Source organism: Balaenoptera ricei, chromosome 6, assembly GCF_028023285.1.
Source record: "Balaenoptera ricei isolate mBalRic1 chromosome 6, mBalRic1.hap2, whole genome shotgun sequence".
NCBI lineage: Eukaryota > Metazoa > Chordata > Mammalia > Artiodactyla > Balaenopteridae > Balaenoptera > Balaenoptera ricei.
In genome coordinates this window covers 73,325,542-73,340,037 of record NC_082644.1, presented here as the reverse complement: position 1 = coordinate 73,340,037, position 14,496 = coordinate 73,325,542, and the positions used below count along the sequence as shown (strand labels likewise).

At 38.2% G+C, this 14,496-nt stretch overlaps 1 protein-coding gene across 1 annotated transcript in view; it reads right to left on the bottom strand.

The window, feature by feature from the left end:
* The window catches only part of CFAP95 (cilia and flagella associated protein 95), an 86,404-nt gene extending 74,380 nt beyond the window's left edge, over window positions 1–12,024 (bottom strand). Inside the window, exon 1 of the mRNA XM_059924878.1 lies at window positions 11,873–12,024. Within this exon, the coding sequence (XP_059780861.1) occupies window positions 11,873–12,024 (152 nt within the window). The remainder of the gene's footprint in view (window positions 1–11,872) is intronic.
* Between the last annotated feature and the right edge of the window lie 2,472 nt (window positions 12,025–14,496).

Genomic DNA, 14,496 nt, shown 5'->3' with positions numbered 1-14,496 from the left:
TAGGACAACCTCCTCTAGAAAACTTTTCCTGCTCTAATAGTCTAAGTGCTCCTCTTGGATGTCCCCAGAGCCCTCTGCTTACCCCAATCCTAGCACATATCACAGTGCATAGTAATTGCCCAGCAAGCCTCCCCAACTCCCGTCTCACAGTAATCTTGACCTCCTAAGGACAGGGAAGATGTCTTGTTCACTGTCAAATCCCAAACCCAGTAGATGCCATTCATAAGAGAACTCTTTATTTAGAAAGAAGAACATTTTTTGTTTTTTGGGGTTTTTTTTGTTTGTTTTTGTTTGTTTGTTTGTTTTCAAAAGCTCATTTAATGCTTCTGGCTCCTGGCTGAGCATCTCAGTATTTTCCCAAGTGTTTAAAAAATTGTGACAAGTCATTCATACATTTTAATTTCAAAATATTCTTCCTACCAATTTCTATAAAAGGAGGCTAAATTCTTTGCAACAAATAAATGACATTATATTAATTCTTCCATTTGATTGAACCTGGAACAATCCGATTGGGGATCTAACATCTCAACAAAGAAACATATTATAATTTTTCTGCCAATTAATTACCTTTGTTAATGCATCAAAACTTAGTTTGATCAAAATAAAGAAAACACAGTGTGACTAATAACAATTAAAATGTAATTGTATTTCAAAATTAAACATTAGAAACAATAATAAAAGATGTGTCTATCAAAAACAGTAATACAATATTCAAATTTATTCAGAACTTTTTCAAAGCATCACAAAAATATGTTCACCAAATCTCTACACAATATTTCTGTTTTCTGCCTGTTACATCTAAGGTCAATTTTTTAAAACTGCATGGGTGGGTGCTGGTTGGGTGGGTGCGTGGGGGAGTTTAAAGTCAAAATAACAACTAATGTAGGAAATCATCAATATATTAAAGGGTTATATTTTAAACTTTTGCTATAAAATTGGGTGTTTGGAAATTGGAATTCATTCTACACTGTAGTAGCTCTTTATAGGATATAGCAGATATCTATAGGATAGGATGGGATATAGTAGATATCTATAGGATTATCAGCCTAGCTCTCCTTCTTTCTCCTGGGTATGTCCATTTTGCCCCATGGCTATTGGAAAGCTGTCATTTTCCACCAAACCTTGCCCAGTCAGATGACCCCAAACAAATACTTGGCCTAGAAATGGACATCTGACCTGGAATTTTTAAATTCAGAACTGAAAATACCTTAAAAACAACTTTTTTTGTTGGATGAAGATGTAAGTTATAAATTCCAGAACCACAGCAGCCATATTTCCTATAGTCTTCAATGATAAGATGAGGCAAACACAATGAGGAAGAGAGAGAAGAAATGAAGCAAGACCCAGATGCACTAGCATCCCTTATGCCTGTTGTTCCTGAGGTCGAGCTGCACCCGTGCCCTCCTTCTTATCTAGTGATCAACCATTCCATGAATATCATGAACTAATTCATTTTCTTGCTTCCTTAGGCTAGTGCAAGCCACGTATCTGTCAATTGCAATCAAAAGAAGCCTGATCAGTACACACAGAAAATAGTACCGATGGGATGGCTTCCAAGGTCAACTAAGAGAAGTTTATCTAACAGTGCTAATTCTAGTGCTATTGAAAACCTTGAGCCCTGAGCCTGGGTATCCTGTGTCCATAGACTGAAACTCTCCTATCAAAATGTCACTAAGCCCCACATTCTTCTTACCTCCTCCTTCACTCCCTACATCCTCACCTAGAAAAGGATCAGCAGTAAGAGAAAGAAAGCTGATGAAAAAGCACTTGTGACTATCTGTGAGGAAGACTACTGCAGCATTATGACAAGCCTCTGGTGACTCCTGTTGCCCAGGAGAGAGATGGTCTCAAGGACACGTAGGGAGTTGGCTCAGGCAGAGGTACTTGTATACAGCAATGATCTTTCCTAATCCAAGTGCACCCACATGAGGAAATGCCTGTCCTACAATACTCTGCCTTGCAGAGCAAGGGTTATCTTGCAAGTAAAGCTGTTTTATTTTGGCCACCAGTTAAATTGAGCAAAACCTCACGAAAAGGTCAAGGCACAATTTTATAACCACTGGTTTTCAGAAAACGAATTTAGTTGGGATTTAATTAAAGAGAATAGCATTGAAAGAAAAATATAGTCATGACAAAAGGATGTAGAACGTCCTGCATCATCCTGAAAAATAGAAAATAAGGTGCTCCCCCCCGCAAAACTACTACATTCAAAAGCATTTGTGGATATGTGTGTATGTTGAGGAATAATAACGTAGCACTAGATTAAAAGTAACCATGGCACAGGATCTACCATTATAGAACATAGACAAGAATGAAAGCGTGGTTAAACCAAATGAATGTGAACAGCATCATCCTTTTTACCCAACATAAACTAGCAATTAAAAAGATATTTAAAAAAGACTCATAATAAACCATGAAGAATGACTCAGACTCTGAAAGAGATGAAGTATTCTGTTTAAATCCTGATCATTTAGAGAATGTTTGCTTCAGGGGAAAAGCTGTAGAAAGTGATATCAAATTTTTCAAGTAATTTTACTTTATTCTTACTATGAAAATAATACACATTCATTATGGAAAATGTAAAAGTGGCAAAGAGGAAAAAAGAAAAGGACAAATAGTCCATAAATCCACCATCCAGTAATAAATATTTTGTGTTTCATGGTAAATATCCTTTCAGTCTCTTTTCAATACATACAGACATATATTTTTATCGAAAGAATTCATAACATGCTGCTTCTTTTTTTACTTACTTAAAGTGAGATTATATTTTCAAATATTAATCTTTGCACTTTTCTTTGCTTAACTCTTTAAAATAACCTTTGTTCTAATAAATCAGAGGCATCCACATTTGCCTTGGGAAGATATAGGACTGTTTTGCCAGGAATATGAAGAAAAATAAAGTGTTGGTGATTAACTTCTGACTAACAATAAAATTTTTTTAGTCCTGAGTGAGATGTTTTTCTTGAAAGTCAGGACCTGCTAAGAAGTAAAATGTCTAAATTTCTCAAACTTCTATTAACAACAAGATCCAGAAGCTCCCAAACACGGCATAAGTAGGGTGACCCTATCATTTATTTTGTAAAGGAGATCACTTTAAAAAATGAGAGAAGGACTTTTAATAAATCTCAGGCCAATGGGAGTAAACTCTACTGGGCAAACCACAGCATACACACACCCTCTCTGCAGGGCATTTGATGAAAGCTGAACTGAGCGTCAGTGGGCCAGCTACGGGGCCACCATGTTCAGGGATGAGGTGCCCCTACCACAGTGGCTACCAGCAGCCTAAGTCAGGGGCCGGGAGAGGATGAGCATGACTTAAGGACCTATAGTCCTAAGGAGAGCCAAAATGGAAATGAGTCGGAAAGCAGGACCTCAGGTCTTTAACAAACCAAGTGGATTAGTCAAAAATTCACCAGCAGCAGGCACAGAAGTTGGATAAAGGATAAGGTGAACAAGAACAAGGACCCACATGCAGATCTGGGAGCCTCACTCCCCCATCCCCCAAATGTCATATAACTTCAGTCCCTTATGCACACACACACCACTAGGAAAAGGAGAGGGTGGATGAGGTAGGACTCAGAAGAGTGGGCACAGCTCTGAAAGAGACTATTTTAACTCAAAACAAACTGTTTAAACTCAAAAAGACAGAGAAACCCTTCAATTGGCATGTTTGAATTTTTCTCTGGTAACCAACAGTTGAAAAACCATGAGGATCAGTTTTAGAAAACAAATTTTATATATGCATCTGACTTGAATGCAAATTTCTAATTCTGCTACCGACCATATAGTAAATATATTTCCATGTCTTTGGTCTACTATTACATCATCTTAAATGGTCACACAGTATTATAATTTACAATGTTTTTTAAAGTATGAGTTAAGAAATTAAGATGTCTCTTTAAAGTGTGAATACCATTTGTCCCTATTTAACTCAAAATTTCCTAAGTACCCATCAGTCTCTAGTAAGTCATGTACTGCATCTAGGAAGAACATGAGTTTAGCTCCCATTTTTAAATTCTTTACCATTCTAATTGGAAGCCCAATGATTTATACCCCTCTAAATTCACCTATACAGAGGTGACCAAACATGCTTCAATGTCATCCTGTTGTATCAAGATCAGGGCTGTGCATTTGCAGAAACATGGATGGACCTAGAGATTATCATACCAAGCCAAGTAAGTCAGAAAGAGAAAGACAAATACCATATGATATCTCTTATACGTGGAATCTAAAATATGACGCAAATGAACATTTCTACGAAACAGAAACGGACTCACAGAGTACAGACTTGTGGTTGCCAAGGGAGAGGACACTGGGAGAAGGAAGGATTGGGAGTTCGGGATTAGCAGATGCAAACTATTATATATAGGATGGATAAACAACAAGGTCCTACTGTGTAGCACAGGCAACTATATTCAATATCCTGTAATAAATCATAATGGAAAAGAATTTGAAAAAGAATATATATGTATAACTGAGTCATTTTGCTGTACAGCAGAAATTAACACAACATTGTAAATCAACTATACTTCAACAAAATTTTTTTAAAAAAGGATCAGGGCTGTGAAAATCAGCTCTGGCTTTATTACAGATTTGCGTTATCCTGTAGTCCTTACCTCAGGGTCTTCTTAAAGTATAAAATAGAGGCCCCCAGCCTGCAGTGCCTTTTGTGTTTGTGTGTGTGTCCTTTCTCTCCATTCATTTGTTAATTTCTTTGATAAACATGATTTGAGCACCCACGGTGTTCTTACCCCTTGCCCCAAGGCTTGCTTTTCTCACTTCTCATTACTGACCAAAAAAGCTTCTTTAAAGTCTCTTCTCTCTCCTTTCCACATAACCAAACATTTAAAATGCACAAAATAAGAGTTAAAAGCTTTCGATTGAGGGCTTAAGTTGTTAAAGTAGAAGGATGGAGGCTTGCTGGAAGGGGAAGCTTTTATGGGTTTCAACAGAGGCAGGCTGCAACATGTGGTTACTAAAGGGCTTTCTTATTTTCTTTGCCTTTTTATCCTGAGTGTGCGTTGGAGATGTGAGAAGATGGGATTGCTGGCTACAGAAGATCTATGTAACTCTAGCTTGGTCCTTAGTGGTGTGAAGGACTCTAAATACTTCCAGGTTAGTCCCCGAGAAAACTGCTGATTAAATATAGGAAGAACATACAGCAAATTAGAAAATTCATCTCTGTTTTCTAATAAGTATACTAATGATATCCTAGTGCCTTGAAACTGGATTGTCCTCTGAATGTGCAGTACCTTGAATACATATGAATTCCCTGTTCAAAGAGCACAATAGGGTATAAGTCTGAAGAGCATCATCGAAAGCTCTTTAATTTCTTTCTCCAGCCCAAATGATTTTCTGTAAAAATCTTTGAAACTATCAAGTTTCCTACCCCACAATTATCACCAGATTTTAATTTTACTTCCTTTTTTCCCTTTCTCTTTCTGTTTTCTTCCTATAATGCGGGTGGGGCAGGGGGAGGACAGTAAAATGCCCAGGCTCTTTAATTTTGGGCTTACGCAGGAGAGAGAAGTAATTGAAATTACAAATATATAAAATTAAGCTGAGTCCTTAAAACTCTTAAGTGTCACCATGGAGACCAGAGCATGAACTGTTTCATGGAAACTCGAACGAATTTTTCGGCTCATCACTTATTTTTTTTTTTTTTTTTAAACATCTTTATTGAAGTATAATTGCCTTACAATAGTGTGTTAGCTTCTGCTTTATAACAAAGTGAATCAGTTATACATATACAATATGTTCCCATTTCTCTTCCCTCTTGCATCTCCCTCCCTCCCACCCTCCCCATCCCACCCCTCTAGGTGGTCACAAAGCACCGAGCTGATCTCCCTGTGCTATGCGGCTGCTTCCCACTAGCTATCTATTTTACATTTGGTAGTGTATATATGTCCATGACACTCTCTTACCCTGTCACATCTCACCCCACCCCCTCCCCATATCCTCAAGTCCATTCTCTAGTAGGTCTGTGTCTTTATTCCCGTCTTGCCACTAGGTTCTTCATGGCCTTTTTTTTTTTTTCCTTAGATTCCCTATATATGTGTTAGCATACTGTATTTGTTTTTCTCTTTCTGACTTACTTCACTCTGTATGACAGACTCTAACTCCATCCACCTCATTACAAATACCTCCATTTCATTTCTTTTTATGGCTGAGTAATATTCCATTGTATATATGTGCCACATCTTCTTTATCCATTCATCTGTCGATGGACATTTAGGTTGCTTCCAGGTCCTGGCTATTGTAAATAGAGCTGCAATGAACATTGTGGTACATGACACTTTTTGACCTATGGTTTTCTCAGGGTATATGCCCAGTAGTGGGATTGCTGGATCGTATGGTAGTTCTGTTTGTAGTTTTTTAAGGAACCTCCATACTGTTCTCCATAGTGGCTGTATCAATTTACATTCCCACCAACAGTGCAAGAGTGTTCCCTTTCCTCCACATCCTCTCCAGCATTTATTGTTTCTAGATTTTTTGATGATGGCCATTCTGACCGGTGTGAGATGATATCTCATTGTAGTTTTGATTTGCATTTCTCTAATGATTAATGATGTTGAGCATTCTTTCATGTGTCTGTAGGCCATCTGTATATCTTCTTTGGAGAAATGTCTATTTAGGTGTTCTGCCCATTTTTGGATTGGGTTGTTCGTTTTTTTGTTATTGAGCTGCATGAGCTGCTTGTAAATCTTGGAGATTAATCCTTTGTCAGTTGCTTCATTTGCAAATATTTTCTCCCATTCTAAGGGTTGTCTTTTGGTCTTGTTTATGGTTTCCTTTGCTGTGCAAAAGCTTTTAAGTTTCATTAGGTCCCATTTGTTTATTTGTGTTCTTATTTCCATTTCTCTGGGAGCTGGGTCAAAAAGAATCTTGCTGTGATGTATGTCATAGAGTGTTCTGCCTATGTTTTCCTCTAAGAGTTTGATAGTGTCTGGCCTTACACTTAGGTCTTTAATCCATTTGGAGTTTATTTTTGTGCATGGTGTCAGGGAGTGTTCTAATTTCATACTTTTACATGTACCTGTCCAATTTTCCCAGCACCACTTATTGAAGAGGCTGTCTTTTCTCCACTGTATATGCTTGCCTCCTTTATCAAAGATAAGGTGACCATATGTGTGTGGGTTTATCTCTGGGCTTTCTATCCTGTTCCATTGGTCTATATTTCTGTTTTTGTGCCAGTACCAAACTGTCTTGATTACTGAAGCTTTGTAGTATAGTCTGAAGTCAGGGAGCCTAATTCCCCCAGCTCCATTTTTCGTTCTCAAGATTGCTTTGGCTATTCGGGGTCTTTTGTGTTTCCATACAAATTGTGAAATTTTTTGTTCTACTTCTGTGAAAAATGCCAGTGGTAGTTTGATAGGAATTGCATTGAATCTGTAGATTGCTTTGGGTAGTAGAGTCATTTTCACAATGTTGATTCTTCCAATCCAGGAACATGGTATATCTCTCCATCTATTTGTATCATCTTTAATTTCTTTCATCAGTGTCTTATAATTTTCTGCATACAGGTCTTTTGTCTCCTTAGGTAGGTTTATTCCTAGATATCTTATTCTTTTTGTTGCAATGGTAAACGGGAGTGTTTTCTTAATTTCACTTTCAGATTTTTCGTCATTAGTGTATAGAAATGCAAGCGATTTCTGTGCATTAATTTTGTATCCTGCTACTTTACCAAATTCATTGATTAGCTCTAGGAGTTTTCTGGTAGCCTCTTTAGGATTCTCTATGTATAGTATCATGTCATCTGCAAATAGTGACAGCTTTACTTCTTCTTTTCCGATTTGGATTCCTTTTATTTCTTTGTCTTCTCTGATTGCTGTGGCTAGGACTTCCAAAACTATGTTGAATAATAGTGCTCATCACTTATTAACAGACGTCAATTTGGCCAAGGAAGAAGAGATGAGAATAAATAAATAAATAAATAAATAAATAAATAAGAACTAGCCTTACACCAGAGAATTTATTAAGGGCAAATCTAGTTTTTCTGGTTCTTAGTATTCCATTATTCCAGTGAGTGGGAAAATATCCCAAGAGAAAATTTCCCCTCGACTCATAATTTCCGATGGAAACATCTGATGATATAGCTCCATAAATGCTGTAGGAATGAATAGAGAAAGATAATTTCTAGAAAAGGCCTTCCTCACTCAGAAGCATCAAGGTGTGATGCAGGTAATATGGCTCTCTATCCACCACTCCAGCTACAAGGAAGACATGGTTCCTAGGCAACCTCTTACCCAATAATGGACCAGAAATACCTCTAACAACCATTCTGGGTATTTCACTTTATCATGTCTATCATACACAACTATTTTTAATATGTATAGTGAAGTCAAACAGACTGGTATTACATTCCACATAAAGAGTAACACAGGAATCATCCAAATGTTTACTGTATAAGCAGAGGTACCTCAGAATTTCTCCCAGTTAAATTCTATTTTGCAAACCTATAGGCACAGTCCCTTAGTTGATCAAATACTCAGTTGAGAGGCCACCCAAATGGTGTATTTTAGGTAGTAGGCATTCATCGATTAAATAACCACTAATAAAAGGTTAAAATTCAATAAATTTTTAATATATAATAAAATAAGTCAATAGAAAGCAAACAATTATGACCAGAATGCATAAAAATAAAATGGTCAATGACATTTATTCATTTGGAAGTTTATACAATTTGAACTTTACGCAGTTTTCTAGGACAGACCTTGGTGACTGGTTGAATACAGAAGGAAAACAAGGATGCCAGTAGCAGAGCCAGCTCAGAGAAATGCAAGTGCTTCTCAAATTTTACAGTTGATTCTCATTATTCAAGGTTGTTATGTTCTATAAAGTCACAAACAATTAGCAAATACTGAATCATTGCTCCTAGGGGAAATACAAGATTAGGTTCCTGTGAGCCTCTGGTCACACTTTCAACAACCAATTAATACATGACCCGGTTTTATGTGTGCTTCTGTTTAAAGACATCTTGTTTAATATATCTTGTTGACTCACTAACATGAAATTCACAGCCAACAGCACTGTAACTCATGTCTGAATGAAGCTTATGTAATGCACATATTTTCTCCATAAGGCACATCACAGCCATCTTGCACTTAGGAACACTAGACAGCACTTCAGCACTATGTTTGGGGGCTATCTGAACAATGATATCACCAACAAAAAGTACAAAAATGCAAAAAACATGGCACTAAATAGACCATGAAAAGAATACTTGTTTACAGTAAGAGGAGCTGAAACAAGAAGGCAGAGTGTCTGACATCAAATGAGAATATATGTGTGGGATGATTCAAATTTTTTGCCTCTCTGCACATGTCCATAAATGACTATGAAAGTGCTGCAAGTATTGATGTGGGGTTCCATATAAATTTTTGCAAGTAGATGAATTTGCCAATACAGAATTTACAGATAATGAGATCAACTGTATTTACCAACTATAGAGAACTCTTTCTATTTCCCTATGATGCTGCTTCTTACTATTATGTTGTACTTGCCTATTCTCTTTTGTATACTTATGGAACTCCTATTCTTCCTTCTAAACCTTGCTCATAAAACCATATACACATTAACCTCCCCCTCCTGTTACTTTTGCCTCATCTCTATTTTGCACAAATCAGATCATACTGAATTTACTGACATTTTTCTTTACTGGCCTATGAAATTAGTTGAGGTCAGTGACCATGTCCTAATACATGTATATAATAACCTTTACTGTGCTTACTATGTGCCAGGCTATATGTCAGAAGATACTTCACATACAATACCTTGTTTAGTCTTACAAGAATCCTATCACCCCCTTTTTACAGTTGCAGAAACAGAGGCCTAGAACAGTCATGTCACTTGTTATATCACAAGCTGCAGAGATGGTATTCAAACCTAAAGCTCAAGCTTTTAACCATTATGTTATCCTAAATAAATATTAGTTATCATGTATTATTGCCTGCTTACTATGTGCAAGGCATGGTATTAAATGCTTTATACAAATTATCTCACTGAATCCACTTTATCCATCTCTGTGTCTCCAACACACAGCAAAGTGCATGACACAAAAATGTTTGTTGGGTTGAATTTATTTCTTCCTGCCCCCAAACCTTTCTAAAACCAACAGCATGAGAACTCTACATTTCCAGCAGTGGCCAGAACGACTTTCAGTGTTACAGCACCCTTCTCTCCTACCAAGTTCCTCATCTCCTTCTCATCTATACTCTTCTGTGGTTTTGCTACTGATGTCTATGATGTCCACAAGGCAACTTTTCAAAGCAAAGGTAGTACAGAAGGGAGAAGAAGCACTGTCCACTTGAAAAAGGTCTTTCTCTTTAACAGTAATTTCTGGCAGTGATTTATATTATGACCTAAATCCTTATGGAGTAACAAAATCATGAAAGAGCTAAGTGTTTTGCTTGAGGGCTGTGAGGTAAGCCCTGTATGAGGTTAAAGGAGGATTTTCTGCTTCCCAATGTATATTTTTATTCTAAATTAATATAACCTCTCACAGTGAGCTCAATATAGGCAGAGATTTGGTTTTAGGGATGAGAAGTAAAAGGGAGAGAGCCCATGGGAAAGTGAGTAGGCTGTAGAAAGTTTGCAAGACAGAAACAACAGGATTCACATATTATACATTACATGAATGAATGGGATCAAGGAGGACTTAGCCTTAGGGCTTGAGTCAAAATCATTCATCTTCTTTCAAAGGTGAAAGTATAAAGAAGACAAGATTTGAGATTTCATTTCAAATCTTCCTCTTCCCCAGAATATTCCAAATAGTCCAAAAACAATTACTGTCAACAGTACAGCCAGGAAAATTGACCCAAAGGATAGAATTCTAAATACCCTAAAAGGCCCCACTGTTCTGCCAATTAAATTTCATGGTTTCACTATCAGTCACTGTAATATTTAATAAACAGGAGAATCTCTAAGTGAATTCCAAACCCAAAGCCTAATGCAGAGGAAGTAAATAAAATGTTTCCTGAAGCCAGGAAAGAACCTGAAATTACCACAGAAAGAAGGAGTAGATTCATCTTAAGGAGCAGCCAGTGTTCAGCTCCAGTACATTCATAGTTGTCAGAAAGAATAAAATCCTCTGTTGCCAAGCCTTTCAGATTTTCAAGAGAAGACACGATCCTAGATTTCCATGTGAAATCTCCTGGTTTTAAATGTAGGCAATTAATTTAAAAGAAAAATGTAAACACAGTGCATGTCAAATAAACTATGTCTGTTGGTTTACCCAGTGAGGGATGCCGGTCTGCTGTCTCTGGCCAGAATAGTCCTAGTAGCCTAGGGAATATTTTAAGGACCTCTTTCAAATCATTCATTGTGCCTCACTGCCCCCAAGAAACGGCAGTCCTGGAGACCATCCTCTGAACAGACATCTCCTCCTCCTGTGCCCTTGGTCTCCTAACAGACCCTGCCTTTTGTAAGTAAGCACTTGTCTCAGAACATGATTTCCAGGCCTCTGCAGACACCCTCCACCTACACTCTCTGTGTGGGCGATCTATGACCTCTGGCAGACAGGGTCTGAATGCAGCAGGTCTCCGTGTGTGCTAAGGAGCTGCTCTTGAAGGGCTTTCCTATCTCGTCCTCCCTGCCCCTACTCTCACTCTGACCCTCTCCATCTCTCCTTTGAAGATGTTTCCCTTTCCTTTCTCTCTCTTCACTCCCAGTTCTCTCTCTTCTCTCCCAGTTCTCTCTCTTGTATGATCTTTTTCTTTCTTTCTCTGCTTTTCTTTTCCTCTTTTCTCATTCTTTTCTATTTTATCCTCTCCACCCTTGTCCTCTCTCTCTTACTCTCCTTTCCTCTCCTCCCCCATTCCTTCCCTTCTTCTCCCTCTCCCAGCACCTAGGAACTGCAAGAGAGCTCGCTCACCAGGAATACACCAGCACTGGCTTCGAGTATTTCTTGTGATGGGAGCGGAGGGTTAGGGAGCCCTTGCGCTCCATCAAGTCCGTGGGTCCGAGTTCAAACCAGTGTTGCCTACCACTACACCAACCCTGGCAGGAGCTGTCACAGCTCCCCATGGCTGCCCTCCTGTTACAGATCTCAGAGGATTTCTCTCTGCACCTATCCTGCTGCCTGTGCCCACACAGCCCAAGATTCGGCGTCTCTCATCTCCTAAGCAACCTGGGGCGGGGTCAATGTAAAGGGCGGGGCCAGTAGAGAGACGGTTCTCTCAAGCCTAAAAGCCCTGGTTTCCTAGACAGTGTGCGCAGATACTGCTTAGAAACTACACTTCCCAGAATGCAATGAGGGGAGCTAGCAGGCTACATAGAGGTTGAGAGGGACAACTGCATCCTGGGATCTGTAGTTTCGCTCTCCTAACAGTCTACTCCTCAGAGTGGGCGGAGTTAAGGGGGAGCGCTGGGTCAGTTAAGGAGGACTAAGTGGACCTGAGCCCGGAGCTGGTCTATTCGGGCTGTCCTTGAGGAAGTTTCTTTTTACCATTCATCATCTGTTGCCACCACACCTTCTGCTTACAAGTTATGTAAATTTGACTAAAAGGGAGCAAGAGAACACCCCTCAAACCATAAAATGTCTTTTCTATACAGCTTTTCTAAATGAGAAAGAGGAGCAGAATCGTTTAGCAAATCAGCTAAAAAGTTTGAGGATGAAAAAGGCTTGGCTGGTTCCGGTTTCAGCTGTTCTCTCAACCTTTCTGAGCACGAATTTCTTCCTCTGAAAAACGAGAGCGGGAATGGGATCGTGGAGGGGGCTGAGAAGGACACAAGAATCAGAGGTCCCTTCAGGCTGTAATGGCTGAAAGACTCAACCTCTAGGTACAGTTTAGGGCTCTGGGGCATTCAGCTCCCCAAGATTTGCCAAATTCTTCTCGTCTTAACATTTAACATTTAATATGTTGTGACAATACAAACTCATCACATTATTGTTTTGTAAGTTATATGCAAGAAGGAGATTTCAAAAAGATTATCTACAGCATTGCCGTCAGGAAATCTTGTGCTTATTCCACTTTTGAGATTCCAAGAAAATAATATTTAGCACATCAGAATTCTCCTCCCCAACCTCAGCTGAGCACCTTAAGGGCATTAATGAACTTAATCATGGCCATCCCATCCCTCAGACCTGGCATAGCGCTTAGTATATACATACCATATATACATACCATCAGTGAACTAATGAATGAATATTATGTTTGATTACCTTAGATTTATCCGGGCTTCCATAAATTACAGAAGTTTCTTACTTTAAGAAGGCCACATTACACAAAAAATTCAAACTTAAAAACACAAATTAAGAGATATTTCACATTACAAATAGATTTTCTAGTTCACAAAAGATTTATTATGGCACTCCTATAAATAGTGAAGTGCTCTTCTGGATCAGATTTCACAAATTTGATTACACAGAACTACTAAGTGCTTTTTTGTGGCCTGTGGTACCCAGTGTGGGCACCTGTGGTACCCAGTGTGGGCACCTGTGGTATGCTTAGGCCCCTATTTTACTGACAGCTACAGTTAAGCCATGTTTTTTAGAACCAAATAAATAGTCCACTGTCACCAGCTTAGGGCTAGTAGAGCGCTGACAGCTATTTTAGCCCTTTTCTTCTTGAAAGAATGAAAAGAAAAATAGAAATTAAAAGGGTAAACAAGATCCAAGTTAAGCTCAATTCTGTCCAATCAAAGCATAGCACATTGCTGTCACTCCAAAATTATTACCATCATACTATCTTTCGGTTTATTTTATTTTATTTAAGCTTAAAGTGTATTTATTTTACTTATGCCTTAAGTGATAGCAACATAATATATGTACAACCAAGATGTCAGGTCTCTGTAGCCAATCTGACTCAGAGCCAAGCCCTTTCTCTGGTGCTGCTGAGATTTAAAAGCTCTTTAGCACACCAAGTAGCAATATAGTATGAAAACAAACAAAACAAACACAATTTGTTATTTTAGAGTTCCTTAAGCCAAGGTGACAGCCTTTTGAAGTCTAAGAAAATGCTTTTTTCCTCTTTATATCAGCTCTTTCCTCTTTACTCTTTCCTCTTTATATCAGCTTTATAAACTTTATTGTCTTCTGTGTCTACTAAATACTTTTCAACATCCTCGAGTTGAGACGTAGGAAATTAACTCTCTGATACCCTCAAGTTCAGACGTATTCTATTCTCTTTCTATACACCAGTACATTCTGTGGAATTTTTCGTTCCTGACTCCATCCTTACCAGTAATAGAACAGTATTTATTGCAGAGGGGTTTTGTGAGAATTACATAAGATGATAAATATATTGAAAGCAGAAGGAACAGTTCCTAATACATGCTCAGCCCTCAATTAAATTTCAATTACAAATGCTATTACTACATCCCAACTTTGTCCTTACCATTTTGGAAAAGTATTCTAAAATGTGCTTGTTGTTTGTGTAGAGTTTCCTAACTATACTTCACTGTTCTTCAAGCTTTGTCTGTCTACAAGGTCTATTTAATGAATATCTTTTTATCATATTTTAATATGAAATTTAATAGTCTGAATCAGAAAAATGT